Source organism: Drosophila guanche, unplaced genomic scaffold (assembly GCF_900245975.1).
Source record: "Drosophila guanche unplaced genomic scaffold, DGUA_6, whole genome shotgun sequence".
In the NCBI taxonomy this organism is placed as follows: domain Eukaryota; kingdom Metazoa; phylum Arthropoda; class Insecta; order Diptera; family Drosophilidae; genus Drosophila; species Drosophila guanche.
Genome location: NW_022995744.1, coordinates 12,636,893 through 12,664,876, shown reverse-complemented (window position 1 = coordinate 12,664,876; position 27,984 = coordinate 12,636,893). Strand labels below are relative to the sequence as shown.

Sequence of the window (27,984 nt, the reverse complement as noted above, 5' to 3'; positions counted from 1 at the left end):
TATTAATGGGGTTAAACAAAACAGCATTTATTATATTACATAATACTAGGCCTAACAGATTCAAAACAAACAACAGTCGAGCGGGGGCATACTTCAGGGTTCAGAGTGCAGTCAGTTGGAGTGGAATTCCTAGAACACAAATGACTTGGCAGGTGCCTCGTAGTGGTAGCCATGCTCCTCCACTGGCTCAGGCTCCAGCTCTGGCTCGGGCTGTGGTGGCGGTAGGTAGATGGGCGCTGGCGTTGGGGCAGGCGTTGTCGTCGTCGTCGTCGTTGTGGTTGTGGTTCTTGGTGGAGGAGGTGGCAAGTAGGTGGGCACAGGCGTGGGTGGAGGAGGTGGCAGGTAAGTCGGTGCTGGCGTTGGAGCGGGAGTTGTTGTCGTTGTGGTCGTCGTTGTGGTTGTCGTTGTTGGTGGCGGAGGAGGCAAATAAGTGGGCACTGGCTTTGGTGGCAGATAGGTTGGCGGTGGCGTTGGTGGCTCTGTTGTGGTGGTCACCACCACAAATGGCACCACCGGCTTGGGATAGTCATAGCCATAGCCATGGTCCTCCTGTCCCTGCTCCTCCAGGAGTTGCTCCAGCGGCAAATGCGAAACATCTGCGGCAGCCAGTGCCAGCAGCACGCCAAAGGTCACCAAAATGATGAATTTCTGTCATAAATTGAAGTTCGTAAGGTGTCAGGGTGTCAGGGTGTCGGGGGTTGCTTAAGGATGCCAAGACTCACCATGGTTATTGGTTTATGTTACACCTTGAGCTCGTAGACCACAAATGATTGACCAATACCATGTGTAGCTGTTTATTTATAGTCGAAAAAAACTTCTAAGACCGAGCCAAGTCCATGGGCTTTTCTGCTCTCCAAAGGCCAATTATTATCATTTAAATCGATATCGAAGCTTAGAGCTAACGATGCCAGATTCATGGCAGCAGCAACCATTCTTTGTATCGGTAAAAAAAATGTCCGAGTATCTGTCTCAGTTGGCGCTTTAAGTATTTGTATGAATGATTAGCGTTGCTGCCCTCTCGATCTGCCCAGAGCCATTATATTTTTATGTGTGTTGCGGGCTTTTCATCAGCATCGTCACTCAGCGTTGGCTCAAGCAGCTCGCTTCATTGTTTGCTTGGTGTCAAAAGTGAGCCTCTGCTTCCGACCCAAAACACTGCTGACCCAAAGTCAGCGCAGAGATGCGTTAGTTCCGCAGCTGCCAGCCAGCCAGCCAGCCAGCCAGCAACGCTGTAAGCGCGATCCGCTTGCTGTCATAAATCATTTAGACTTCATTTATAATAATTATGGCGCGCGCTGCCTTTATGCAGCTCAAGAAGTCTCCAGTGGAGTGGATTTGAGTATTTCATGGACAATGACGGACAATGAAGCTGTCTTCTCTATGAGACAAGAGACATGAAACATTCGACATGAGCTTGCGGAAGCAATTCCAAGCTTACAAATCGTAGGCGGCTATTGGTTGTTTTTTTTTGCAGCTTTTGGATTGGGGAATTTGCCATCCCTTTAATGACAGCATTTAATCCACTAATTAGTTGGATTAGCGACTTAAGTAAACAAAAAAAAAAAACAAACAGTGACAAAGTCGTGGCTCAACTATCACTTTTTGTTTCATTCTGTTCAATAATTTATACGGGTTGTTGAACCGCCTCCCAAAACGTTGGTGGAATCGATCCGACTGATCGATTGTCAAGTGCCGCAAAACTGGACTCAGTGGCGTGTGCTCCGCCTTTTTGGCCAATAATTCGCATTATTTATGCCGTTTATGAAATTAATTGTCGTTCTTTATGGGCATTAAGTCTGTTCATCTTCTTCTCTAGCCTCAGACCCAGCCGAGACTTGTGCACATATTTAAAGCCCCCACCGCAACCGGTTTGGGATTAAAAGATACATTTTGTCAAGCATAAACAATTATTTTAGCAAGAAGACGCCAAGTCTGCCACTACAAACTTTAAACACAAATGGAATCTCGTTCTAAACCCGAAACCAAGGCAAGTCTTAGGCGTAAGCCCTGCCCAAGGGCTTCTTTTGGTGAAAGGAACGCAGCTAGATCTTATGGGGGGGGATTTCAATTTTTATTATCTTTAGACAGAAAACTTTGGTACAAAATTCGAGGGAAACACAACAGGTAGGTAGAGGGTCTCAGCTCTTGAAGCGCCTGCTGGGCACTTGGTACTTGTAGCCGTGAATGCTGCTGCTGCTGCCGGCACTTTTACTTGGAGACTTTGAGGCGGATATTAGCTGTGCGGTTTCCTCTTCGGGCTCTTCGGCCTGGCCCAGCTCTGCGTCGGATGGTGCCACGGGTATGGCATCCTGGGGGAACTCCTCGCCCGTGGGGAACTCATTACTGACCTCCAGCTCCAGTTGGGTGACCTTCGGCACATCATAGACAAACCCATTGCCAGAGCGCACCAGCTGAGAGACATCCGATGTGGCGGAATGCAGACAAACCGTCAGCAACAGGAGACTAAAGACAGAGAGACGCTGCAGGGTACGAGCACAAAAGCGTGAGGCGAATGTGTGGCAAGAGGCTAATGACAAGCGCTTACCATATTTCGTGTGTGTGTGTGTTTGACTGGGGGAATGGCTCTAAGAATGGAGTGGATTTTCAGTCGCTTCCAGCGTTCCAAACGTTGCTCAAGCGAATGCAAGCGCCGGCGCTCAGACCCCAACTATTTATACTTCTATATGTTCGACTCATTTGCCAAGATTTTGCCTCACTTTATTAATTACGCTCAAGCTGCTGCTGCTGCTAGAAGCAGAGAATGGCGGCCCTAGATAAACAAGCAAAGATACAAAGCTGCCTGCTGCCGATAGAGCACTACAAATAAAATACTACAACATCTCCATCTCCATCTGCGATGCCGTCGCCTCATTGCCAAGGCCAAGACTTGTTTTGTGGGGTCAAGTGTCAGAGCCCATACACACAAGCCTTTTGTCTTGGACGCATTTGTTTTTGATACTCGCATTGATTTCTATCTTGGATTAATGATTCTAGTCGCTGAAAGCCGTTGACGGATTTGTCGCTATCCCCCGCAAGCCCACCCCTCCCCCATGCAATTCAATAATTATGCAGTCCGAGCCACCCCGCATATAAAAGTGCATAAAAACAAACGCTTTAATAAGTGTTCGTTTTATTAGAGCTTGGCGATGGGACAGATGCAGATCCACCGATTCTCGCACAATTTATCTTTGCCAACCAATAAGTGGACAAGTCAAGATTGATTGAAATATCAGACGATTCGATAGAGCGGGGGTATCCGTATTCTAGCAGCATCTATTGGGATCGAATCTGAATGAATGACCAGCGACACACCCACTAAGCAAAGTTGATTCTGATTGACAGACGAATCAACTCACTTGGAATTTCTATCTTATATTATGCAGAAAATGTTGTCTAGACTGCCCTACATAGAAATGATTTATTTTTACATGAAATCTACATGAATTATTTGTATTGGCAGCCCCAAAATGGCATATTTTTAGGCTGTAAGTATCGGGTTTTTTAAGCAAATTTCGGATATTTTATAGAAATTATTGCATACTTGCAATACTCTGTAAACAAGCGTCTTAGAAGCAATGTGATTCAGGACCCAAAAATTTTAGCAGATATTAAAAAGCAATGTAAATGAAACAAGAGATTCCCCATTTCCCATAGCAATTAGAGTACGTAAGATTAAACAGAATGCTCTCTTACCTTTTGGAACGTAACATTGCGCTGTTACTCCTTCCTTTTCTTAATTTACTGTTCTTCTCTGTGGTGACATCGAACGGAGAAACGGGACGGAGAGATTACGAAACCGCGCGACGATTCGAGCGAACGATTTGCGAAACGAAAACGAAAACGCATCAGTACAAAGGAATTATAATAATTCCAAGCACATTTCACTGAGAGCACATATTTTGGGTATTTTAATATAAGGTGAGGTACAACTGCACTGAACGCACTGCAGACAGAGAGAGAGATCACCAAGACCTCACCTCACCATGTAATGAGAGACACGCTTCGCTCCCGCCATTCTTATTGCTTTTCTTCTCTTCTTCACTTTGGGCATTGGAGTGGGAAAGGGACAAAACTCTGCCCCTCTTTTGCATTTTCTGCACACACGACACACAAACACTGACACACATTGCCAGAGATAACGTGACCAAAAGAAAACAAAATGTATGCATTAAATAATAAGTCTAAATGTTGAATAATAAATGCAAAATACACTTTAAACACTTCACAATCACTTATTTCCTTATTTTTCCGCTCTGCCTTTATATGCCATTTTGCCGTATCTCTGGATCAGGAACCTTTTCTTGCCATTTTTGGGCCTTTTTCTTTCGAAACATTGCCCCACTATAATGCAACCACTTCACTTCACTTCACAATACACTTTCACTTTCACTTATTGCCAATTTTTCGCTGCCATTCTGCCATTTTTGGGCGTATGTCTTTTGAAACAGTGCCCCACTGGATCTCTGGATCAGGAACTATACTGCAACCACTTCACTTCACTTCACCAATACACTTTTCACTTTCACTTATTGCCAATTTTTCCGCTGCCACTCTGCCATTCTGCGGCATCTCTGGATCAGGGACTATGCTGCAACCACTTCACTGCACATTTCACTTAACTGCACCACACTGAACCACTACACTGCACTGCACCACTGCCCTACAATTTACCCGATGGATTTTCCATCCATTTCCCGATTTTCGCGACCCGAAACGCGGAGCTTACTTAAAACCGCTCGCTTTGTCCGTCCGAAAAAATTGAAAGTGAGAGAGCGGCGCAAATTTTAATGCGTAGGTGGCCTTTTTTCTAGAACATTCTATGCTCTCCTTCTTTTGTGCTTCCCACTTGTTCTCTCGTTCGACTGCGTACAGTGGCGTAGGGGGATTTGCATTACATTTTTCCCTTTCCCCTTTCCAAGTGATTGACAGAACATACTTATGTAAATGCACACGGAAATTCAGCCCTCTCCACTGCACGCCACTGTATTCTCAAGAGGCCTCTCACCTACAGCTCTCCTTCTTATGCGCTTCCTACTTTCTCACGCATTGGAGTTTAGATGTATGTTGTCCCTCTCCTACTATAAGAAAGCGAACCTTTGCGAGTTTGATGAGTGACCACTTGTCAATGCAACGGTTAATGGTAAGAAGGGGAAATTGCTTTGCTTCTGCTTTGACATGTGTTGTGGATGGCGAGAAACAGCCGGGCAGACCTTAAGGAGAGCATTGAAAGTGACGGCATGGAGATGTTCTAGAAACCACGCCTCCCACGCACTCAATTCCATGAAACTATGTAATGTTTGGTAAAGGGGCTTGGCTTCTCGAACATTTCATTTTCTCCTGAAATGCTTACTACTTGCTCTCCCATTGCAGTTTTGCATGTGTGTTACACACTCCAAGAGAGCAAAGATTTGTGCGTTTGTCAATGCAACGGTTAATGGCAAGAAAGGGGCAATGGCTCTGCCTCTGTTTAGCTTGTGTTTTGTATGGTTGGGAGAGGGGAGAAGACCATAAGTGCATGGAAGATGATAGAGGACGGCATGAATAATCAAGAAACCATGCTCTCTCGGTGTTCTTCAAATCCTACGCTTGTAGAAGGGAGTGCAGTGGTGTGCGGATGAGAGGGTCAAGTGCTGTAAATCTGTGTTGGCAATGGCTTGGAAAGGGGGGTTGAAGCCTAGCATGTCATAATAAGTCTCCTACGCCCCTGTGCATTTGTCACAGCACTGTGTGTACGAGTAAAAGAGCCAAACACATGAAGGTTCCATTCGATTGCTTTTAGTTTATTTTTACAGTTATTCCAAGTGGATTCGTCTTTCGTGCGAAAGCCCAAACCACTGCATTCACCATTCGTTCAAAAATATGTCTAATACTTAATGAAGATTCTTTATATTTACAAGAAGCCTACAATAGCCTAATAGTCGAACGATGGCTGCGGATCGTTGGGGTAGCTGTAGCCCTTGGGACCCTCAGGCTGAACATACACTGGTGGGGGTGGAGTGTACACGACCTTCTTCACGGGTGCTGGTGGTGGTGGGGGAGTGTAAGCGACCTTCTTAACCGGCGCTGGTGGTGGAGGAGGAGTGTACACGACCTTCTCCACGGGTGCAGGGGGCAGATATTCAACCTTTGGTGCAGCAGGCTTCACGTACACCGGTGGTGGAGGAGGAGTGTACACGACCTTCTTCACGGGTGCCGGTGGTGGTGGGGGAGGAGTGTACACGACCTTCTTCACGGGTGCAGGGGGAAGATATTCAACCTTTGGTGCTGCGGGCTTCACGTACACCGGTGGTGGTGGTGGAGTGTACACAACCTTCTTCACGGGTGCTGGTGGTGGTGGGGGAGGAGTGTACACAACCTTCTTAACCGGTGCTGGGGGAGGAGTGTAGACAACCTTCTTGACAGGTGCCGGTGGTGGTGGAGGAGGAGTGTAGACCACCTTCTTCACTGGTGCAGGGGGCAGGTACTCGACCTTGGGTGCTGCGGGCTTCACGTACACCGGTGGTGGTGGTGGAGTGTACACAACCTTCTTCACGGGTGCTGGTGGTGGTGGGGGAGGAGTGTACACGACCTTCTTCACGGGTGCAGGAGGCAGATATTCAACCTTTGGTGCAACAGGCTTAACATAGACTGGAGCCTCGGGCTTAACATAGACTGGAGCCTCGGGCTTCACGTAGACTGGAGCCTCGGGCTTCACGTAGACTGGTGCGGGAGTCACAACTTTCTTGACAACAACAGCTGGAGCGGGCTTCTCGTAGCTCTCGAACGTGACCGAAGGCTTTCCGTAGTGGTAGCCGTCTTCCTTCAGGATGCCAGCTGGAGCTGGTGCTGGTGCTGGAGGAGGAGTGTACACAACCTTCTTAACCGGTGCTGGGGGAGGAGTGTAGACAACCTTCTTGACAGGTGCCGGTGGTGGTGGAGGAGGAGTGTAGACCACCTTCTTCACTGGTGCAGGGGGCAGGTACTCGACCTTGGGTGCTGCGGGCTTCACGTACACCGGTGGTGGTGGTGGAGTGTACACAACCTTCTTCACGGGTGCTGGTGGTGGTGGAGGAGGAGTGTAAACGACCTTCTTAACCGGCGCTGGTGGTGGTGGAGGAGGAGTGTACACAACCTTCTTCACGGGTGCTGGGGGCAGGTACTCGACCTTGGGTGCCACGGGCTTGACGTACACTGGTGCAGGTGCAGTCTCCACGGGCTTCTCGTAGGTTTCGAACTTGATCGATGGCTCGCCATAATGGTAGCCATCCTCCTTCAGGTCACCAGCGGGAACAGCTGGAGTGTACACCTTGGCTGGGGCAGCTGTGGTGTAGACCTTTGCTGGGGGAGAGGTGTACACGGGGCGGGGAGGCGTGGGCTTGGGCGCCTGATAGATGACGGTTGGTGGTGCCGACTCCTTGGGCACGTATGGCACATCGATCACAATTGGATTCGATGGTGGATCGTAGACGTAGCCATCCTCCTGCAGATTGTTGCTGTGCGAGAACAGATGGGAGACATCTGCACTGGCAACGGCCACCAGGGCGAGAGCGATGAGAAGTTTCTGCAAAATGAAACCATCAAAGATCACATGATGAGATTATCAAGTAAGATTTTAATCCACTCCCGGCGATGGTTCTATATTTCACAATTTTTCACGGTTTATGTTCACTTTTCACAGTTTTTTCTTTATTTAAAATCCATCCAATGGTATCCTTGCTATCCAATCGCTTTGCTTACCATTTTTTGCTCAGAATCAAATCCACACGAGTGCAGAAATGTGACTGTGGCGTAGCACCGCGCATCGGCAATTATTTATAGTTCAGCGCCTCAGGATGGGCCCAAAAATGTTTTTTACGGCAGAAGATTCTCGACAGAGCTGCCCCGAAAAACTCAACAGAACCTGCTTGATGCTGGCTAACCGGCTGCTGACGCTCTTTCTCTGGTCGCTGTCGCTGCCTCGGCCGATCTGTCCGTGAACGACACCCATAAAAACTCATCTCGTTCTCTGTCAGATTCCAGGCGTTATACATTTTAGCACCACGAATACAACAGCCCAACAAATTTAGTAGTTTCAACCCAAAAATAAAGTTGAAAAAAAAAAGAACCGAGCCAAAAAAATATGCAAAAAACGTAAATGAGCTTGTATTTAATATGAATCGGGATGGACTTTGATAAAAACATGGCTAATAAAGAAAGAAAAAGCACCAAAAAACACAAAGCAAACTCCCCAAAAATATATCTAGACATATAATAACTTAGAGACCAGCGACAACTAACTGTCTGCGGTTCGTGAGTGGTTTCCAAAAGAACTTTTATTTTAAAATTAAAATTCAAGAAAAACCGGTGAAATATTCACTAGTTGTGTCTGGGGGATCGGGGAATCTGATCATAGTTAGGAGAGTATGAGCAAATATGCTTGATAATTTTTGGCAAATATTTGTAGAACAAATCGATTACCAGCAGACAGCCAGACAGACATACCCTCAGATGTCGCGCCTATCGCGATGATGGAGCCACTTGGCACTTAACGACATAGACAATGGCACTTCTTTCTTCCACAGAAATTAATCTAAGCTGGCTGGAGTCCGCCTTGGTTCTGGGCATAAATTAATTTCGCATTTATATGTGTTGCCATTCCACAAGAAAAGGCCTCAAAGAATGTTTTATTTATGAGAGCATTCAAAGATTTGCATAAATTCCCCAAAAATCACAAAAAGTTCCGCTTGAAATGAAGGCGCTCTCTCGATCTCTCGCGCTCTCTCGATCTCTCTCTCTCTCTCTCTCTCTCGCTGCTAAGTGTAGCAATTACTCACGGCAGTGCAGCTGTGGTAAGCCAAGGTCCGACCTTCATGGCATGTCCTCCATCCATCCAGAGATCTGTGAATCAACTGCGGCCTCCAACCGGTTGATGATGCAGTCAGTTCCCTTCTTCACTGACCTTTGCCTTGACTTCACCTGGTGGGACCCACATTCCCTCATGCTCCTGACCCACTGTTCGCTTGGATTCCTGTTATTTCTGCTTACGCAAGCAACAAAAAATACTTGCTCCTAAATTGATTTTTCGGACATTTGGCAGGCTTTGTTTTTCAATTAAATTTAGATTTAATTAAAACAAATTTGCAACTTTTATCGCATGTGGAATTTAATGCCGTTAGCCAAATTGATTACCCAAAATTAATTGTCTCCAATGCATCATTATACGAGTATTTTTTTTCTCCAACAAAGCTCAATGTTTGGCCCAAAGTTCCTCCCTCCCCAGGCTAGGTCGATCGTTGAACTAAGCGTAATTTATAATTTTATGCTATTCTTTATATAGAGATTTGAGGGGATTTTTTTGTTGTTATCTCTCTTAATTTATTACGCAATCTTTAGGGCGTATCTTTGAGACAAACACACGCGTTAAATCGCAGCCGTCTATCGATCGACTGATCATCAAAATACGTTATGCTGTAGTCACTTGGGAAATTTGCGAGACGAGCGTTTACTCACGCTAAATGGCTGGCTTACGGTTAGCGGACTCATATTTCAGGCCAATTTGTTCGGAGGGGTTCGCTGTGTGTCTATTGACCCAAGTCTAGCGGTTGCTACCTCAATGTTTCCGGCATTTAAATGAGTTCTCAGCGCTCATTCGTTAGCTTAATATAAATATAAATTTAGCTCTGATTACTTCATCAGAAAATCACTTTTTGTTGGCGCTTTAATTAGATGGATCTTGGAGTAAATGCCACACAACGGTGAACTGGTTTGACGCCCGAATACACAAACATAAAAATATCATAATAAATGTATCTTTTTTAAGGTATAACCAAAATAGGAATAAACAAATGAAACCCATGCGTAGGATGCTGCACATCGGAAGTTGCACAAAATCGTAGAATCGGGCATCGTAAAACCCATTCCGATATTGGTTATTCCCCATCCCCGAAACGAATCGAAACGAAACCAGTTTAATGAATGCTTTACAATTTAGTGTATACATATAAATTCTCATATTAGGCATAATTAAGAACAAGTTTCGATTCTATTAATATTTCTCTGTTTGTGACTTCTCCTGATATAAAAGCACACAAAATTCATGCCTCGCTTAATGCAAATAATTTCGATAAAATTTGTTCATTAAAGCTGCCCCCCCCCAACATAGTAGACACAGCAACTAATGCTGTACATTAATCTTCAGGCAGGGTGGGGAGACGGCTACGGTGAGTTGTGAACATCAATTAGCTTCTAGGCAACGGAAGCCAACGTTAAAATACTCACTGGATGATTGTTTGGCAAGCTTTATGCGATTTATGCGATAAAAACAACATAAAAAAAAAAATAAAAGTTCATTATTAATACAACAACAATTGTCTTTCAGGCTGGGAATAAATCAGCATTAAGAGCACTTAAATTTGGTAATAATTTGTCACAAATCTGTGCAAGAAATGTATAAATAAATTACGTATATAAATTATTGTTAAATCTATTATTGAGAATAGTTCTCTGAACCCCTAAAGGAGCCCCATTCCAGGAGCAACCTCCACTGCAGCTGAGATTTCTCCCTATGGCTATCATTCGCCTCTTGTTTAAAAATATATTTTTGCCAGAATGTATACGCTCTAAAGCCTGAAAGTATGCAGTTTATAAGTCTTTCTTCTGTAGATTTCAAGTAAAACCCACGTAGATATGCAATTTTTGGGCATTTTCTGCATCAAAACAACAACTTTAATGCACAAATCTTGAAATGCTTGAAAGTTACATTACGCTGATCTTGTTTTTATGGCGGGCACAATTGACAACGATTTATTTGAACATTTTTGATACAAGTTCGCTTGAATGGAGAGCGTTTTAACAGCACCAACAACCAGAAATACTTGTCTCCCAACTAACTTATGGGCCTTAAATGTACAACACAATTCATTTCATCGTTCCTTAGCTGCTGAAAGTAAGAGCATATTTGGGTATAGAAAGTGCTGCAACAGCCACAACAGAGTAAACAATTCCCTGATAATATTTCTTATTGTTATGAGAATTAATCAGAGCATCCTCCCATGGGCCTTACATTAATCTCCAGACATTTATTCTGGGTACTTTCAAAAAGTGAAACAATGGCTCTGAAATGAGATTTAATGGCTTTTTATTGACGTGTTTCGCTGCTTCCATTCCAGATCTTTCATATATTGTTTCTTCCCCCCTCAAAAATTGTTTTATTGCAAATCTCTGTGGGGCCAACACCTTCTAACCTGCTTCTTAAAAGTGAGTCGCAGTGGCATCTGCCATATCTATACTAAGTATTTGTCTGGAGCGTCTTATAAATACCAAATATCAAGCAGGCAAACAAAACAGTTCAATTGTTCGACTTCGACTGGATCAACATGGTGGTGTGTATTTATTTTCTGGAGCTACCGCTGGCAGTTATTTAAATGTATCTTCTTCCCCCTTCAGCGCGTTATTTTTGTGGCTTTAACTGTGGCCTCGAGCCTGCTGCTCCTGGGCCTCGCTGATGCAACAGCGCTCTCGAGGACTTATCTGCCGCCACAGGTGCAAGTGCAGCAAATTGTCTCTCGTCCGCAGGTGCAGGTGGTGCAGCAGCCGCTGATTCACTCCGTGGTGCAGCAGCGTCCCATAATTCAGTCTGTGGTGCAACAGCAGCCTTTGGTTCACTCTGTGGTGCAGCAGCGTCCTGTGATTCACTCTGTGGTGCAGCAGCGTCCTGTGATTCACTCTGTGGTGCAGCAGCGTCCTGTTATACAGTCTGTGGTGGTGCCACAGCGCACTTATATACCTCCTGCACCGCGAGTGGTTTCAGTTTACAGGCCTGCTCCTCAGGTAATCTCCGTACCGAGGGTCCAGCATCAGATCATCTCCCGTCCCCAGGTTGTGGTGCAGCAGCGTCCAGTGGTGTTGCCACAGCGCACGTATCTGCCACCCGCCCCGAGAGTGGTCTCCATTGCACGTCCCCAGCTAATCTCCGTGGCTGCACCCAGACGCACTTATCTGCCACCCCAGGGCGCTGCATCCACCCTCAGCGAGCAGTACGAGGAGCCCGAAGAAATCTAATGCAAAAAATTCCATCCAGGCAAGACAATGACGCGACGACTGGTTTGTGGGTTAACCCACACCGCAAAGTATATTCTAATGCTAATTCCCGAACAGAAACCAAACAGAGAAATGCAAAAATAAATGTTCAAAGTGCTGACGCGACCCAGAACGGATTTGCATATTCCAGAATTAATCATCAGACAATAAAGAAGGCGCAGAGAACATCAACGAATATTATATTATATGTGTCCCAATTTGTTGTGCCAAATCCAACAAAAAGTTTACAAGATTATGTTAAGAAGCGCCACAGCAGGCATTAACCTTTCGAGGGGGAGAAGACGCAGACTCTGGGAAGTGTTTTGGCACTGGAAATGATCCGTTTTGCTCTTGAACCTTCGCTCTGATCCAACGATTCATCAATCAATCTATCAATTGGCACATTAAGTCATTAGCTTTGGCATTAACTTGTGTGCTCAACACGCAGCATGAAGTTAATGCCTAAAGTTTATGTTTTAATGGTTTATGAGCTGAGAACTGATCAAAATTCGCGCGGCCTGCTTTGGCTTTTGTCAACAACTCCCTCAAGAGAGAGCGTCAGCTACTGTTTTGCTATTAATAGTATAGTATCTCTATTTCAGTGCATGGTTGTGTTGCTTAATCGAGTTAGATAAACATTTACTCAAACATAAAGCAACTGGCAAAAATATCAGATCAGGTTTGTGACAATAATAATGCTGTATCCTTATGAATATTTATAAGCGCATAGCGTAGAGTCGTACAGTCGGTTCTCTGCCAATTGACAGGCTAACAAATGAGAGTTTTTAAACACCAAACACTCCGTAGCTCTGAGTCCGAGTGGAGCCCAGCCACACACATCTGGTGGTGCCGCTGTCGAAGGTATTTGGCTAATTAAACAAATTTTTGCGACTACAAATTGCGAAGAAAAACGTTTTCGTTTTGGTTTTTGGTTTCTTGGGCTTGGGTTCTATTGATTTATGACATGGCAGCACTTCCGTTTCGAGAGTTTGACGTTTCGGCGACTCGTATAAAAGTACAGGAGCCACAGCTAGAAGATATTATTCGATTCGTTGCCCCATCAGCAAACAGATCGCGAAAATGGTAAGGATCTACCGCCACAATCTTTGGCCTGGGGATTATCGTTTTGTTCCCTTTTTCCTACAGAAATTCCTTGTCTTGGCTTTGGCTTTGGTTGGCTGCGTGGCTGCCGATAGTGGCTACAACTATGCCGCTCCCGCACCCGCTCCAGTGAGGTCTTATGTGGCTCCTCAGGTGCAGCATCATTTTGCTGCCTCTGCTCCGGCGCCAGTAGCTGCTCCAGCTCCAGCACCCGTGTTCCAGCCAGCAGCATCTGCACCAGCACCAGTCCGCAGCTACGTGCCTCCAGCACCTGCCGCCTCTGCACCTGTCCAGACCTTCGCTCCGGCTCCGGCTCCTGCTCCTGAGCCAGTTGCTGCTCCCGCTCCAGTCTTCCAGCCAGCTGCTTCTGCTCCAGCTCCCGTCCGCAGCTACGTGCCGCCAGCACCCGTGCAGCAGCAGCATCGTTTTGCCGCCTCCGCACCCGCACCAGTTGCTGCTCCAGCTCCAGCTCCCGCTCCCGCTCCAGTCTTTCAGCCTGCTGCCTCTGCACCCGCTCCAGTCCGCAGCTATGTGCCTCCTGCAGCTCCTGCAGCTCCTGCAGCTCCTGCTCCAGTGCAGCTCCACCACCACGCTGCTGCCTCTGCTCCCGTGCAGTCCTTTGCTCCTGCTCCCTCCTTCCAGGCTCCTGAGCCAGCACCAGCCTTCGAGGCTGCTGCCTCTGCCCCAGCGCCAGCTCGCTCCGGCTACGACTACAGCCAGCCCCAGACCCAGACCCAGTCCAGCCAGGGCTACCGCTACAGGACAGTGCGTCGTCGCGTCTTCAGGCACCGTGCTTAAGCTGCAAATCCTTTGATAAACGACAAAGAAAAATAAATGATTAGAATTGAGGAACTTTTACTTTCTGTGGGGGTAGAATTTATTTATTTTGAAGCGAAATTTATGGGAGGAATTTATAAACAATTATTTCAGCGATTTATCTATAGATTTATATCTAATTCTCATGCATTTATGTATTCATTTCATTAATGTCTGAGACAAAAACAAGACACAAGTGAATGAAATAAAGAATCAATTAATTAATCAATTTATTTGTGTAAAAACAAATAAAATAAATATGCAAAAATGCCAATAAATGTACAACAAATTCAAATAAATATACAAAAATGCAAGCAAAAACATAAGAAAAAATACATAAAAAATTCAAAAAATAAAAGCTTGAATTTATCCATTTTAAATGCACATTTTTGTTTGGCCAAACATTAAGCTAGAAATTGATTACCAACACAATTATCATAGAGGCTCTCTCGCTCTCTCTCTCTCTTTGATTTGGATCTGGGATCAAAAACCCCACTTATCACTGAGAAATGGAATGAAGCCAGCCACCCGTGTGTGGTGCGCACTTAGCTCGATAAATTCTAGCGCTTTGATCTCGATGACAAATTTACGGCGCACTTTTGTGCATTTGAATTTAAATTGCGGGCATTCAATGAGAACAAATGGGTCACCATAAAGCATCAAATGAATTTCTCACGCTCCCGCCAACAGGTTTCGCGGTTACTCGGTGTCGGTTTCGGTTTCGGTTTCAGTTTCTTTGGGTTTTCGGGGGCTCGAATGCATCCCAAAACATTGTATAAAAGTTGCAACTAGAGCGGTTAAGCCTCACTGGCATTTGCACAATGGTGAGAGATCCATGAGAGAAGCTCAACAGCTGAAGTCTCGACTAATCCTTCTCTTACTTTCATTCCACAGAAACTCCTGTGTGTCCTGCTGCTGTGCGTTCTGGCATTTGCCTGTCTGGCGGATGTTTGCCTTGCGAAACACCACAAACATCAGCGGCATCACCACGAGAAGGAGAAGGATGATGATGACGATCATTATCTGCCGCCGTCTGAGGAAAAGGATGATGAACCCATCTACAAGAAGGAGAAGCACACCAGTGAGCGTGTCGTCTACCACAAGGAGGAGGAACCACCACACCACAAGGAGCAGCAGCACAACCACCACGAGGAGCACAAGAAACAGCGCGTGGATCACTTTCATCACTACGACAAGAAGCCGGAGGTGAAGACCGAGCACATCCACTACAAGCACGAAACGCCGCAAGTCCGCACGGATTATGGCGGCGATCTGTTCACCCCAGTGGCCAGCCAAGTCGTCTACAGGCGTCGTCGTCCCCATCGCATCACCTACGCCAATGCCCCGAACTCTGTGTTTCACACTCACACCCAAATCAACGTTCAGTCGCAGGACTCGGAGCTTTACTCGCTCATTCGTCCAGATCCGCCAGGAGGACAGCAATTGCCGGGCGGTGCACAGGCTCCTACTGGAGCTCAGGCTCCTACTGGAGCTCAGGCTCCAACTGGAGCTCAGGCACCCACAGGAGCTCAAGCCCCTACCGGAGTTGGTTTCCTGCCCAACTGCCAGTTTACGGGAGTTCCTGGCAATGTTGCTCCGGGCTGTGGTCCGTCGAATCCACTTGGCGCTCAGCTTCCAGCCAGTGCCCTGGCTCCCGGTGCTGGACTGCCTGTCAATCAAGGAGCAGGCCCCATTCCCGCCGCTGGACAGTTGGCCGTGCAGGGCAATGGCCAGCGGCCACAGAAACCAGGCGGCTACGTCGGCGGCTATGGCAGGAATAACTTCTTCGTCGATCCCTCGCTGGCTGCGCAGCTGGGCGCTGCAGGATTTCCAGCAGGTGGTCCAGGATTCCCCGCTGGCGGTGCTCAACTGGCTGCTGCTCAGGGATTTCCCAACCAGAATCAGTTTGATCCCTCCTTCGGCGCACAGTTGGGCGCCGCGGGTCAAGCTCCTGGAGCCGCTGCTGGCGCTCCCTTCGATCCCTCATTTGGCGCACAACGTCCAGCCGCTGGACAGGCACCCATTGCTGGCCAAGCACCCTTCCAGAACCAGTTCGATCCCAATGCACAATTCGGAGGCCAGCAGCCAAATCAATTCGGAAATCCCGCTTTGGGCGCTCAACTGGCAGCTGGTCAGGCACCGAATCAAGCGAATGCTCCGCTTGGTGCACAGCTTGGAGCTGCACAGGCACCGCTTCAGAATCAATTTAATCCCGCTTTGGGCGCCCCACTGGCAGCGGGTCAGCTGGTGCCACGCCTGCGCTCCGGACGTCCACGTAATCGTTCCAATTACCAAGGCCTAAACGTGCTCAATGGCAATGTGTTTGGTCAGCCGCATCTGCAGGGACCAACGAATGCGCTGGGCAACCAGCAGGACACAAACATTATCGATGGAAATTTCTACAGCGACGGCCATCATGGCCATCAACGCGCTTTGGTCTCTGTCAATGGCAATCAACGCTCCGTGCTGGTGGCTGACGATGATGATGCAGATGACGATACAGATCCCAGTTTCAGACTAGGCTTTGCGGCCAGCTCGCCACAAGCTGCGTATCTGGCGGCGCCCAATAATTCAGGCAGCAGCTCAAGGGAGGATGACTCTGACTTGGGCACAGCTGCCTCGGAGTACCAGACGGACTACCGCGAGGATGGCTATCACTACGCCAAGCCCAAACACGCATTTGAGTACTGAATTTTGTGCACAAAATTAATGTTATAAATACTCAAAAAATAAATTATACTTAGCAGCAGTTGCCGCAAGTGGCAGTCAACGAAAATTATGTGGCATACTTGCAGGCCATCAAGATTGATCGGTGAGACTTCCGTTTCCGGCTGGGGCTTAGGCTTAAAGCTTTAAAAATATAATTTAGCTTTCATTTTGAGCTTTACACTGGCCAGCACGAAATTTGTGACAAAGTTTAGGGGCTTAAGGAATTTTGTACATTTTTTTTGGTAAGTTTCGAACTTCTTTTTTATTTTCCCGCTGAGTAAATATTACTTTGAGGAGCAAAACAACTCCCGAATTCTGTGACAAATTCCATCATAAAAGATTATTATGCAAACAACACACGTGTTGGACCAGTTTAGGCATCAAACATAGAAAAACAATAACTTTAGACTGCTCTTATTTCAAATGGAAATATAACATTAAGATCCATAAGGAAAAGAAACTAGTTCAGCGTTTCAATAGCAAAAAAAAAAAAGAAGATAAAAGATACATACAGCAGCAGGGTGGAGGCGGGGCTGGAGGGGAGAGGAAATGACGAACACATGGAGCTAAAATGAATTGTTGAGATGAATTTATGCGATAATTTAGATTCGATTCTCATGCAAATCCAATAAACTAAAGTCTAAAAAATCAAAATAAAATCTATTGTTTCATGGGGAAGTGAAGAGAGACATGCGACTGCATGGAGCAGCAGCACAAACCGACAAACAAAACACAGTTTCAATGGTAAAGCAACAGCCGCAGACAGCCCCTCTTTGAGTGTGTATTGACCTGGCCAAGTTTTGGGGTATGTAAGACAAGTTTTGGTTGGTTTTTGGCAACGAGGGCGGTGCCCACACCACAATGGCGGTTGTATTCGCCAATCAATGTCAATATTGGACTGCAGTCTCCTCCATCAAATGTGTCCATTATCTCCGTTTAGCCTTAGGTCACAGCTGGAGGCTTCTGACCCAATCCAATCAGCCTGCAGCTGCAGCTAATAGAAAGCTCTTAGTTGTTCGTACCATAAATCAGTTCAGTTCACAACTCACTTAAGTGAGTCCACAGGTACAAGTAGCATTAAATTCAAATAATTAATGGCAAGCACACAAAACTCTCTAGAGCAAAGAACAACCAGAGAGTGGGCAGCTTTGCATACAATTAACAAAAAAAGGGAACTGCCGAGAGATCTACAGCAAAACCAAAAAACCAAACCTGACCCAGCTGAGAGCCGCGGCTCGTGGCTCTGCCGCTGCTGATTACAGAGTTCTAAATTTCGGGAACAATCTGTGCGAATTTCGGGCAGAATATACATGGATACGTGTTGTAGCTATGCAGAGCGAGTGTGTGGGGAGCAGCTTCAGCGTGGAGATGGGCTGATGTAGAGCTGTGGAGTTCAATGATCCGTCCGCCCGCTTCTTTTGTGGCTTTTAATGCGGCTCCAGCTGTGAGTTACAGCCTGATATTTGTGTACCCTGTGATTGTAAGTCAATTTGGGGCTGGGGGAATCAGAACTGTTGCATGTAATTCCGCCTTGCGTCATATGTTAAACATAGCCAGAATGAGGGCTCCCAAAAAGATGATTAATTCTCAGGCGCACATAATTAATTTTAGACAGCCAACATATAAAAATATAATTTCAAGCCTCAAACGCACTTCAAGCCACTCAAAGAGCCGCTGGCCACAAAGAATCAAAATCAAATTTGGTTTTACATTGCCAAGCGTTTGGAAAGGAACTTGCCAAAAAAACTAAATAAATATCGACTGGCTGCCACGCGTATACATTATTGATGGAGCCGTGCGTTAAAAGTGTGCGCAAGATTTTGTTTCTATTTCTTTTTGTTCTTTCCATCTTCTTAGGTTTTTTTTTCTTCTAATTTTGGTTTTCGTTTTTGTCTTGTTTGTGGCGATGCGCTGCATGGCGATGGGGGCCACTTTCTAGTCGCCGACCGAGAACTGGTTTCCCGAATGATTTATCATACATTTAAGTTTTTTTGGGAAAAAAAAGAGCATCCAAAACGGCTAAAACAAAAGCCAAAAGTTCATCATAAAAGACTAAAAGGTGTACTTGGCAAAGGGGTAGGGGTTCAAAAGCTAAACAAGACGACGAATTAATGCTCTAAAAGAGTATTCTAAGTGCCCAAAATGTGCCACTAAACTAATTTAAATTTACTTTTGGTAAGGGTATATTAAAGACTGAAAACAAAACTAGCGCGTGTAAGTGTCTGGTGGCCATAAACAAAGAGAGAGAGAGAGAGAGAAGTTTGCCGCCTTCTAAGCTCCAAAATCAAATGGTTTTTAATATTAATTAGAATAGAATTTGCATAAATTAAGACTCCAGCGAAATGGGTTTTGTTAGACAGAGCGACGCGGCCACTGGGATTATGCAAAAAAGATCCAAATAAAACTAAGACCCAACACACTTAAGTCTCGAAAAGGGGAGCGCTCAGTTTTGAGCAAAAACTCATCCATTATCCATCCAATCGAATCGGATGGTTGGTACAATCCCAGCAGATCTCCTTTCGCTGTTCCGCTCTCCTAGTTTCTATTTGTGGAATCTACGCTAATTTTTTGTGTGGGGCCCCACGTTCACTTATCAAACAGAGTTTGACAATATTTATATGGTGTCTGTGACCATTATGAGACTTTTTTTTGTCATTCTCTGAGGGGGGGAACACAGACTGGTGGTTGCCATTCACTAATTTGCATATTTTTGCCATCTTAGCATCAACATCAATTCCGAAATGGCACTTTTAAGTGTTCAGAGACCAGGTCTGGCTTCCCGGGCAGCCAATTCGAAGATGCTGCTGATGGAATACAATAATGCTGATGACAATAATGCGTTGGTCAGTCGCCTGATCTTGATCTATTGACTGGCGAGCAGCACATGTGCGTGTAGAACGTTTATGGGACCAGCGTGGATGACAATAGAACAGGCCCAGAATAGAGCAGTCAGTCTCGCAGATTTTGGCGGGAGATTCAAAATGTAAATTAGCAAGTCATAAATTTTGCTCGTTAATAGTAGATTGTGAGTCTAGTTTTGTGTGTGCACAGAACACACACAGGAAATGAAATGGTTTACTCCATTGTTTCAGCCAACAAAACTAGAAATGTAAGACTCTAAATCTTAATGCATTTGCAAAATGGAATAAAATATATATACAATTGTTATTTGATCATGTTTTTTTTATGACGCTAGTTAATTAGCTAAAACTGGTGCTATAAACACCACTCCATAGAGCTCTTCTCTGCGGTTCAACTCTCGTCTAGAGGCGCCGAACTGTGGCGCGTGGCAACCATCCATCAAAATCACCAGAATCCTCCTCCTCGTCAGCTCTGACTCTGACTGGACTACCAGTTGGGCTACCCCAGCGACCTCGACTTTCAGCAATGTACATTTATTTTAATAAAAAATCATACACACATAATGTACGCTGTTTTATTTCACAGAATCAATCAGCAGCGTGTTAGACATTGTTTATCCTTCGATTATACGGAACCGATTAGTTCTTAGCATCTCTAACGAGCCTTGCTTCTCATGGCTGTCGATCTGCTCAAACATTTGCCAAATCTTTCTCCTACTTGGAAGGGGTTCATTAATCATGGGCTATGGGCTACCAGCTGCATAAGACAATTGCTGCTTGAATGTTTGCTTTAACTTTTAGCAAGTCGATTGGTGGGAGAGCGTTTAATTGAGAGCGTGTGGGCATATTTTTGACAAAGATCAGATGAACAGATGGACAGTTGCCGTGGGTCCCAATATTTGTCGTGAATGTAAAATTGTACATAAAATCACAGAAAGACATATTTATTCCTTTCCAATCGGTTATTTATGGTTACACCTGAAAACATCATAATATTGATACAGGATACGCCACAAATATTTCACTCTTTTGTTTATTCAAATTCTTGGAATAATCTCAATAGGCGGAACATTCGATATCCGGCATAAAGCTTACAAAAAGTTGCCTAATTCTCAGGCAAAAGCACAATTAACTGAATGGCTCGTAGTTTGGCAGTTCCTATTTGTTGATTAATGAACAGCAACGACTACGACGACATGACAACCAACAATGAGCAGATGCTGCTGTGGCGGATGCTATGGAAGTGAGCGAATTTGATTGAATTGAAAAACTCATCGTTTGAATCCGAATCGAGCGCAATATTTTTTGGCGGCGTCTTGAATGGAACAAAGACTCAGCCACAGCCCCCCCCCAAACAGGCCACAAAGAGGTGTAAACAACATCAGAGAGCAAAGTTGTTTTGGGCTGGCTCCAACGAGTGTGTTTGTGTGTGTGAGCGCTCGAGTTGTCCAAAACGTTGGTGTCCATCAAAAATCTTTTGCATCTGCTTAAATAAAACAATTAAGAGAATCCGTGCGAACGATTTTGCCCATTAAACATTTTAATTCCATTTGCTAGCTTCTCTTGCTTTTAGCTTTTTGTGCAAATGTAAGCGTCGCTGCTGCCGTCGCAGCCTCTGAGCGGCGGGTTAGCCGAGCGGGTTAGAACTCACCTCTGCAGAGGCAGCGGCCAAAAGCCGTGCGAAAATTTACAGCACGGCCGAAGATGGGCCCGAGCGTGGGCTGCGACGTCGGCTTTGCCGTCAGCGTCGAACGCAAAATCTGCGAGCTGTGTAATGTGGCGGTGGCGAAGAGCAGAGAATTTGTATAAATACCAAAAGGTTCTGCGTATTCAACATTAGAGTTTCGGTTTTACTGGTGTGAACAAGCAGCTCAACGGACACGATGGTACGCAGTGTAAGCCTTAGGGCAAATCATACCACAAACATTTCGTTACCCTCCAAACACATTTTGGAGATGAGCAAAACGCGACGACTTTAAAGGACTATTCTCAATCGTGTTTCCTGTGTGTTTCTTGCAGAAATTCTTCCTGATCGCTTTTGCCGTGATCGCAGCTGTGGCCGCTGATGTCAGCCACCTGCCATCCAACGAGTACTTGCCCCCCGTGGTGCAGGAGGCTCAGATCATCGCTGCCCCCAGCAACGACTACCTGCCCCCTGTCCAGGTCCAGGCTGAGGCTGCACCTGCCCATGAGCTGGCCGATGATGGCTACCGTTACAAGACCCACAAGCGTGTGGTCCTCCGCCGTCACCGTCGTGATGTGAGCCATCTGCCCTCCAACGAGTACCTGCCCCCTCAGCAGGCTGCCGCTCCTTCCAACGAGTACCTGCCCCCACAACAGGTGGCCGCTCCTGCTCCCATCCCAGTCCAGGTCGCTGCTCCCATCCAGATTGCCGCTCCTGCTCCAGTCGAGATTGAGGCTGCCCCAGCCCATGAGCTCGCCGCTGATGGCTACCGTTATAAGACCAACCGTCGCGTTGTCTACCGTCGCCACCGTCGTGATGTCAACGAGCTGTCCAACGAGTACCTGCCCCCTGTCCAGGAGGCCGTCGCTCCTTCCAACGAGTACTTGGCCCCTGCCGTCGATACCGTCTTGGCTGATGATGGCTACCGCTACAAGACCAACAAGCGTGTGGTGATCCGTCGCCACCGTCGTGATGTCAACGAGCTGTCCAACGAGTACCTGCCCCCTGTCCAGGAGGCCGTCGCTCCTTCCAACGAGTACTTGGCCCCTACCGTCGATACCGTCTTGGCTGATGATGGCTACCGTTACAAGACCAACAAGCGTGTGGTGATCCGTCGCCATCGTCGTGATGTCAACGAGCTGTCCAACGAGTACCTGCCCCCTGTCCAGGAGGCCGTTGCTCCTTCCAACGAGTACTTGGCCCCTGCCGTCGATACCGTCTTGGCTGATGATGGCTACCGTTACAAGACCAACAAGCGTGTGGTGATCCGTCGCCATCGTCGTGATGTCAACGAGCTGTCCAACGAGTACCTGCCCCCTGTCCAGGAGGCCGTCGCTCCTTCCAACGAGTACTTGGCTCCCGCTGTCGATACCGTCCTGGCTGATGATGGTTACCGTTACAAGACCAACAAGCGTGTGGTGATCCGTCGCCATCGTCGTGATGTCAACGAGCTGTCCAACGAGTACCTGCCCCCTGTCCAGGAGGCCGTCGCTCCTTCCAACGAGTACTTGGCTCCCGCTGTCGATACCGTCCTGGCTGATGATGGCTACCGTTACAAGACCAACAAGCGTGTGGTGATCCGTCGCCACCGTCGTGATGTCAACGAGCTGTCCAACGAGTACCTGCCCCCTGTCCAGGAGGCCGTCGCTCCTTCCAACGAGTACTTGGCCCCTGCCGTCGATACCGTCTTGGCTGATGATGGCTACCGTTACAAGACCAACAAGCGTGTGGTGATCCGTCGCCACCGTCGTGATGTCAACGAGCTGTCCAACGAGTACCTGCCCCCCGTCCAGGAGGCCGTCGCTCCTTCCAACGAGTACTTGGCTCCCGTTGCCAACAACATCGAGGTTGCTCCCGCTCACGTCTTGGCCGATGATGGCTACCGTTACAAGACCCACAAGCGTGTTGTGATCCGTCGTCATTAAACCATGCGAGATCTGTTCCACCAAGTGATCGATTTGTACTCATTTTGGAGTACAAATTTTATTATAAGAATACTTTTCCTTTTTCCTTGAAGAAATATAATAATACAATAACGAATCCATAAATATTTGTTGGTTTTTATCAAAATTAGTTTTCCATAAAAATGTAATTTTAACATTACACGTTAACAGTATGTTACTGCTCTTTGTTAAAAGGATGTTAGCGATCGCTGTAACATCTCGCTGATGTCGCTCGTTCTTAACACGCGCTCTTAGTATTCGCTGATAGTTCTTGAAAGCAGAGGTGGATGGATACTCGAAAGAGGAGTAAACTTTTTGGGAGCACTTTAGAAAATTATATCTGTCGTACTTCGAGTCTACTTCAATAAGCGCTTCCGCCAGATTTGCACCACTAACATATTGTGGTATATTTCTTTTATGAAGAGACTTTATGGAAGCAGCTCCAGGAAAACTAACTATGGTCTTTAAAGCGCCATTAAATTGTAAATAAATTAACTTTAAATAAATATACTTGATCTAGTTTAATTTCAGCTGTTTTAATGCCTGTATAAATATTTCAAGAGTGTGTAGGCAACGGTGTAGACAACAAATAATCGTCTTTGACAGTCAGGTCAGCTCTTTGCTGATTCTCTTTCGACATTGAGATCAGATCGTGATTTATTTCCGTGCGCACGAATTCTTTGTTGCTATTTTTTGGCATCTTTTTTGAGGTATCTAAAAACGGAACGAGTGTTTCTATTTTTTTATTTTTGGCCTTTTCTCTGATGCATCCGACTACTCATTATCAAGTTTTTTATTGGAGAGTCAGAGAACTCGATTAATTCACAGTTGATTAAACCGAAATTTCATTATAAGTAATTCAGCAAATGGAGCTGGTGGATCAGCATGCAGCGGCACGCGTTCGTCTGAGAGAAATTCGCGAGTGCAGATGTACGTAATAATGGAACCTGATCTTCGATTGTGAGGATTGGGGCAATTTGGGTTATTAAATGGAAGCTACATTGACGAGTTCTTGCGGGGAGAAAGGGGCACCCCCGGTACGCCGGCTCACACACACGCGGCGGCTGCGGCGGCTGCGGTGGTGGCGACTCGCCCGTTGCCGATGCCGAAACCCGTTGCAAACCTGCTTGCAAAAACTATAATGGATATGTTTTGGCGGTGTCACTAAATACGAAATTCATAAATTAAGAAGCCAAATGCTAATTAGGTATAGCACTGGCCCGGTGATTAGAATCATATAAATAAGCAGCAGAACATTGGCTAAGGCATCACTTCCATTTGCATTCTACAATCAACTGGACAGCCGACCAACCCAGCAAAATGGTACGATTACAGCTCCTTTCTCGAGAGGATTACACACCCAAAAAACACACACACACACAACAGCACACACAGCTCCAGGATAACTTAATTCAACGATCTAAATATTCTCTTATTTTTTGCAGAAACTCTTGCTGATCTGCGCCTTTGTCGCCGCCGTGGCCGCCACCGCACCTAGCAACAACTACCTGCCCCCCACATACGGTGCCGCATCGGCTCCAGTTGCTTCCTACGCCGCGGAGGCATCGGCTCCAGTTGAGTCCTACTCTGCACCAGCTGAGTCATACTCTGCACCAGCCCAGGCCACCTACACCGCTGCCGCTTCTGCTCCAGCTGTGTCTTACTCAGCTCCAGCTCAGTCTTACTCTGCTCCCGCTCAGGCTACCTACACCGCTGCTGCCTCCGCACCAGCTGTGTCGTACTCGGCTCCCGCTCAGTCCTACTCTGCTCCCGCTCAGGCCAGCTACTCCGTTGCTGCTTCGGCCCCAGCTGCATCCTACTCCGCTCCTGCTGAGTACGAGACCGCTGCTTCCGAGCCCGCACACACCTTCTCGGCCACCGATGGATACCGCTACAAGACCCAGCGTCGTCGCGTCATCCGTCGCCACCGTCGTGATGTGAGCCATCTGCCATCCAACGATTACCTGCCCCCCTTCCAGGGAGCCGCTTCCGCACCAACCTCTGAGTACCTGCCCCCAGCAGCATCTGCACCAGCTCCAGTCTACCAGGCCGCTCCATCCTACAGCGCTGCCGCATCTGCTCCAGCTGTGTCCTACTCTGCCCCAGCTCAGTCCTACTCTGCACCCGCTGCTTCCTACTCTGCCCCAGCTGCATCCTACTCTGCCCCCGCTGAGTACGACACCGCTGCTTCTGAGCCAGCACACAGCTTCTCGGCCACCGATGGATACCGCTACAAGACCCAGCGTCGTCGCGTCCTCCGTCGCCACCGTCGTGATGTGAGCCATCTGCCATCCAACGACTACCTGCCCCCAGCAGCCTCTGCCCCAGCTCCAGTCTACCAGGCCGCTCCATCCTACACCGCTGCCGCCTCCGCCCCAGCTGTCTCCTACTCTGCCCCAGCTCAGTCCTACTCTGCTCCCGCTGAGGCCAGCTACTCCGTTGCCGCCTCCGCCCCAGCTGTGTCCTACTCTGCCCCAGCTCAGGCCACCTACACCGCTGCTGCCTCCGCACCAGCTGTCTCCTACTCTGCTCCAGCTCAGTCGTACTCCGCCCCAGCTCAGTCCTACTCTGCCCCCGCTGAGTACGACACCGCTGCCTCTGAGCCAGCACACAGCTACTCGGCCACCGATGGATACCGCTACAAGACCCAGCGTCGTCGCGTCCTCCGCCGCCACAGATATTAAACGGTTTAGCAGTTGAGGCTCCCCCAACAAGCCCAGCCCGGGTTCTTCAGTCACTTGTACAGAAAATGTTAGGGAACGAAATTGATAAAATCAGAAATAAAACCCTTGAAAAATATACCTTAAAGTTGTTTACTTTCTTAATTAAAATTATTATATATAAATCCCAAGCGCCTTCGAAGACTCAAGCTCCTTCAGAACACCAAAAAAATATATAAATATAAAAATATAACTAAGGACACAAAGAGAGTACGTGGAGTCACTGATAGAGCTGATAAAAGGCAGAAATCAGCAACAATTTAAGGAGACGGCAGTCAAAGTCGAATAAATGTTCCATTTGGTAATTAGAAAAGGAGCAACTTAAATAGAGCGCCATCAATGCGGAACGGACTTCGCCAGTTAATGGCAGCAGCAACTGAACGGCAGTGCTATGATCGAAGAGGCAGGTTGCCATGGCCGCGACGCCGCGTCTGACGCCACAGAAATCCAGTTTAGCTATTCTTGTTCTTTCGAAATTAAGATCTTAAAATATATTCCTAAATTTGATCACTTTCTAAGCTACGAAAACCAGAAACAGGAAACGCGAAAAAAAGTAAAACCTATCAACAGTGAAGATTTGTATTAATTACGAATTGAGAGAATTAAAACAATCAAAGTTTGTCGTCAAGCACAAACAAAAAAGATTGCCGGCAGCAAAAGATGATCGAATTGGTTCAAGTTGGTGAAGCGGAAACTCGTTTCATGAATCACAATTTTATTATAATTTATACAAGTGCATTATGGGCTTAGGAGGCTGCTTCAAGTTCAAAGCCGCCTGCGGCAACCTTGTTGTTAGCACACTTTTTATTTATGGTAAGACATGGGGCATACTTTTCGGGTCTTCGCGGATGCTGAACATCACGTTTAAAATCAATGGCAACCCTATCTATTCGAATGTCTTCTTGCTAAATATTTAACAAAAAAACAGATACTGATGCATACTTACTTTGACTGTTCAGCATAAATTGAAGACTAGCCCAGGCGATATCCATTAAAGTCCAACTTCAGATAAACTTCGGATCACACGACTTTCATTAACGCAATCAGATGAATCGATGGGGTTGGTACTTACGAAAAAGAAAACAGAAGGCAAAGGGTTTACAAATACACGAAAACACTCTCTTGTCTCTTACCTTTGAAGCCATTATTTGTATATTTTGTGCGATTCTGTGCGTACGTCGGAAAAGAAACGGGAATTTGTAACGAACGATTTGCGAAACGAAAACGGATCGCACAAGAAAAGAAATATTTAGGGTAGATTAATATAAGGTGAGGCAGAAATGCATTGTAGCTCATGTGGAAGCACTAGCGAGAGAGCATAAGATCACGTAGACCTTTCCTCACCATGCAATGAGACACTTGGTGCGAGAGAGCAACGATACGCTAAGCACTCGCTCTTTCCTTGTTGCTTGGCTTCCTCACTACGAATATTTCTTGATGGAGTGGGAAAGGGACAAAATTCAACGCCTTTTTTTGCATGCTTTAAAAAAAAAAAGATTTCTGCATACTAAAAAATGGTAACACATCTTGTATATTAATTGTACAATACACTTTTCATGTTCACTTCTGTCCTTATTTTGCCTTAACCGCTCTGCCGTTTGCAAACCATTTCGCCGTCGTCAGCTGCCATTTTGGTTCAGGAACTTTTTCATGCAATTTTAATTTTATAATAACTGCATCACCACACTGCACAATAACACTGCACTTCACTTCCCTGAAACACTAAACTCCACATCACTGCACTGCACCACTGCCCTACAATTTTCCCGATGGATTTTCCATCCATTTCCCGATTTTCGCGACCCGAAACGCGGAGCTTACTTAAAACCGCGTGATTTGTCTGTCCGAAAAAATTGAAAGTGAGAGAGCGGCGGAAATTGTAATGCGTAGGCGGCTTGGTTTCTAGAACATTCCATGCTCTCCTTCTTTTGCGCTTCCCACTTGCTCTCTCGTTCAAATGCGTACAGTGGCGTAGGGGATTAGTGGTATTACATGATCCTTTTCAGCCCCTCTTCACAGCACACCACTGTCCTGCCGAAAAGTCTCTCACCAACCGCAAAACCTTCGCGCTCTTGGTGTTTGAGACGGAGACAAAAATATCAAAGGCGAACTCC

The 27,984-nt window shown here is 46.5% G+C and overlaps 8 protein-coding genes across 20 annotated transcripts; 5 read left to right on the top strand and 3 right to left on the bottom strand.

The window, feature by feature from the left end:
* Positions 1-6: 6 nt before the first annotated feature.
* LOC117579658 (proline-rich extensin-like protein EPR1) lies at positions 7-767 on the bottom strand. The gene is made up of 2 exons (XM_034265640.1): positions 723-767; positions 7-648 (listed from the first exon to the last, which is right to left on the bottom strand). The coding sequence occupies exons 1-2, from the start codon at positions 723-725 to the stop codon at positions 130-132; spliced, it is 522 nt and encodes a 173-aa protein (XP_034121531.1). The 5' UTR covers positions 726-767; the 3' UTR covers positions 7-129.
* A 1,282-nt stretch (positions 768-2,049) lies between these two features.
* On the bottom strand, positions 2,050-2,629 carry LOC117579682. Its single transcript, XM_034265670.1, has 2 exons — positions 2,546-2,629; positions 2,050-2,480 (listed from the first exon to the last, which is right to left on the bottom strand). The coding sequence occupies exons 1-2, from the start codon at positions 2,546-2,548 to the stop codon at positions 2,139-2,141; spliced, it is 345 nt and encodes a 114-aa protein (XP_034121561.1). The 5' UTR covers positions 2,549-2,629; the 3' UTR covers positions 2,050-2,138.
* Positions 2,630-5,759: 3,130 nt separating this feature from the next.
* Positions 5,760-7,804, bottom strand: LOC117579951 (extensin-3). Of its 11 annotated transcripts, none has more exons than XM_034266115.1 (4): positions 7,717-7,804; positions 6,623-7,540; positions 6,424-6,490; positions 5,760-6,213 (listed from the first exon to the last, which is right to left on the bottom strand). In XM_034266115.1, the coding sequence occupies exons 1-4, from the start codon at positions 7,717-7,719 to the stop codon at positions 5,912-5,914; spliced, it is 1,290 nt and encodes a 429-aa protein (XP_034122006.1). In that variant the 5' UTR covers positions 7,720-7,804; the 3' UTR covers positions 5,760-5,911. The 11 variants fall into 11 exon arrangements, with proteins under 11 accessions (XP_034122006.1, XP_034122008.1, XP_034122012.1 ...); XM_034266117.1 differs by having other exon boundaries at positions 6,647-7,540; XM_034266121.1 differs by lacking the exon at positions 6,424-6,490 and having other exon boundaries at positions 5,760-6,039; positions 6,160-6,277; positions 6,647-7,540.
* Positions 7,805-11,318: 3,514 nt separating this feature from the next.
* LOC117579689 (serum response factor-binding protein 1) lies at positions 11,319-12,232 on the top strand. 2 transcript variants are annotated; one of them, XM_034265679.1, is made up of 3 exons: positions 11,319-11,339; positions 11,404-11,598; positions 11,629-12,232. In XM_034265679.1, exons 1-3 carry the CDS (start codon positions 11,334-11,336, stop codon positions 12,016-12,018), a joined length of 591 nt encoding a protein of 196 aa, XP_034121570.1. In that variant the 5' UTR covers positions 11,319-11,333; the 3' UTR covers positions 12,019-12,232. The 2 variants fall into 2 exon arrangements, with proteins under 2 accessions (XP_034121570.1, XP_034121569.1); XM_034265678.1 differs by having other exon boundaries at positions 11,404-12,232.
* Positions 12,233-13,116: 884 nt separating this feature from the next.
* Positions 13,117-13,935, top strand: LOC117580579 (skin secretory protein xP2). Its single transcript, XM_034267184.1, has 2 exons — positions 13,117-13,668; positions 13,780-13,935. The coding sequence occupies exons 1-2, from the start codon at positions 13,117-13,119 to the stop codon at positions 13,933-13,935; spliced, it is 708 nt and encodes a 235-aa protein (XP_034123075.1).
* Positions 13,936-14,761: 826 nt separating this feature from the next.
* On the top strand, positions 14,762-16,729 carry LOC117579686 (AT-rich interactive domain-containing protein 1B). The gene is made up of 2 exons (XM_034265673.1): positions 14,762-14,777; positions 14,848-16,729. The coding sequence occupies exons 1-2, from the start codon at positions 14,775-14,777 to the stop codon at positions 16,642-16,644; spliced, it is 1,800 nt and encodes a 599-aa protein (XP_034121564.1). The 5' UTR covers positions 14,762-14,774; the 3' UTR covers positions 16,645-16,729.
* A 4,630-nt stretch (positions 16,730-21,359) lies between these two features.
* Positions 21,360-23,255, top strand: LOC117579687. 2 transcript variants are annotated; one of them, XM_034265676.1, is made up of 3 exons: positions 21,360-21,409; positions 21,543-22,025; positions 22,182-23,255. In XM_034265676.1, exons 1-3 carry the CDS (start codon positions 21,407-21,409, stop codon positions 23,130-23,132), a joined length of 1,437 nt encoding a protein of 478 aa, XP_034121567.1. In that variant the 5' UTR covers positions 21,360-21,406; the 3' UTR covers positions 23,133-23,255. The 2 variants fall into 2 exon arrangements, with proteins under 2 accessions (XP_034121567.1, XP_034121565.1); XM_034265674.1 differs by having other exon boundaries at positions 21,543-23,255.
* Positions 23,256-24,427: 1,172 nt separating this feature from the next.
* On the top strand, positions 24,428-25,872 carry LOC117579688 (cuticle protein). Its single transcript, XM_034265677.1, has 2 exons — positions 24,428-24,473; positions 24,596-25,872. Exons 1-2 carry the CDS (start codon positions 24,471-24,473, stop codon positions 25,832-25,834), a joined length of 1,242 nt encoding a protein of 413 aa, XP_034121568.1. The 5' UTR covers positions 24,428-24,470; the 3' UTR covers positions 25,835-25,872.
* The last annotated feature ends 2,112 nt before the right edge of the window (positions 25,873-27,984 follow it).

Coding starts and splice junctions, on each gene's coding strand:
- LOC117579951 (XM_034266125.1), bottom strand. Junction 6,440..6,496: donor ACACTCCACCACCACCACCG/GTGTACGTGAAG, acceptor GCACCAGTGAAG/AAGGTGGTCTACACTCCTCC.
- LOC117580579 (XM_034267184.1), top strand. CDS start 13,117: ATGGTAAGGATCTACCGCCACAATCTTTGGCCTGGGGATTATCGTTTT. Junction 13,669..13,779: donor CCGCTCCAGTCCGCAGCTAT/GTGCCTCCTGCA, acceptor CCCTCCTTCCAG/GCTCCTGAGCCAGCACCAGC.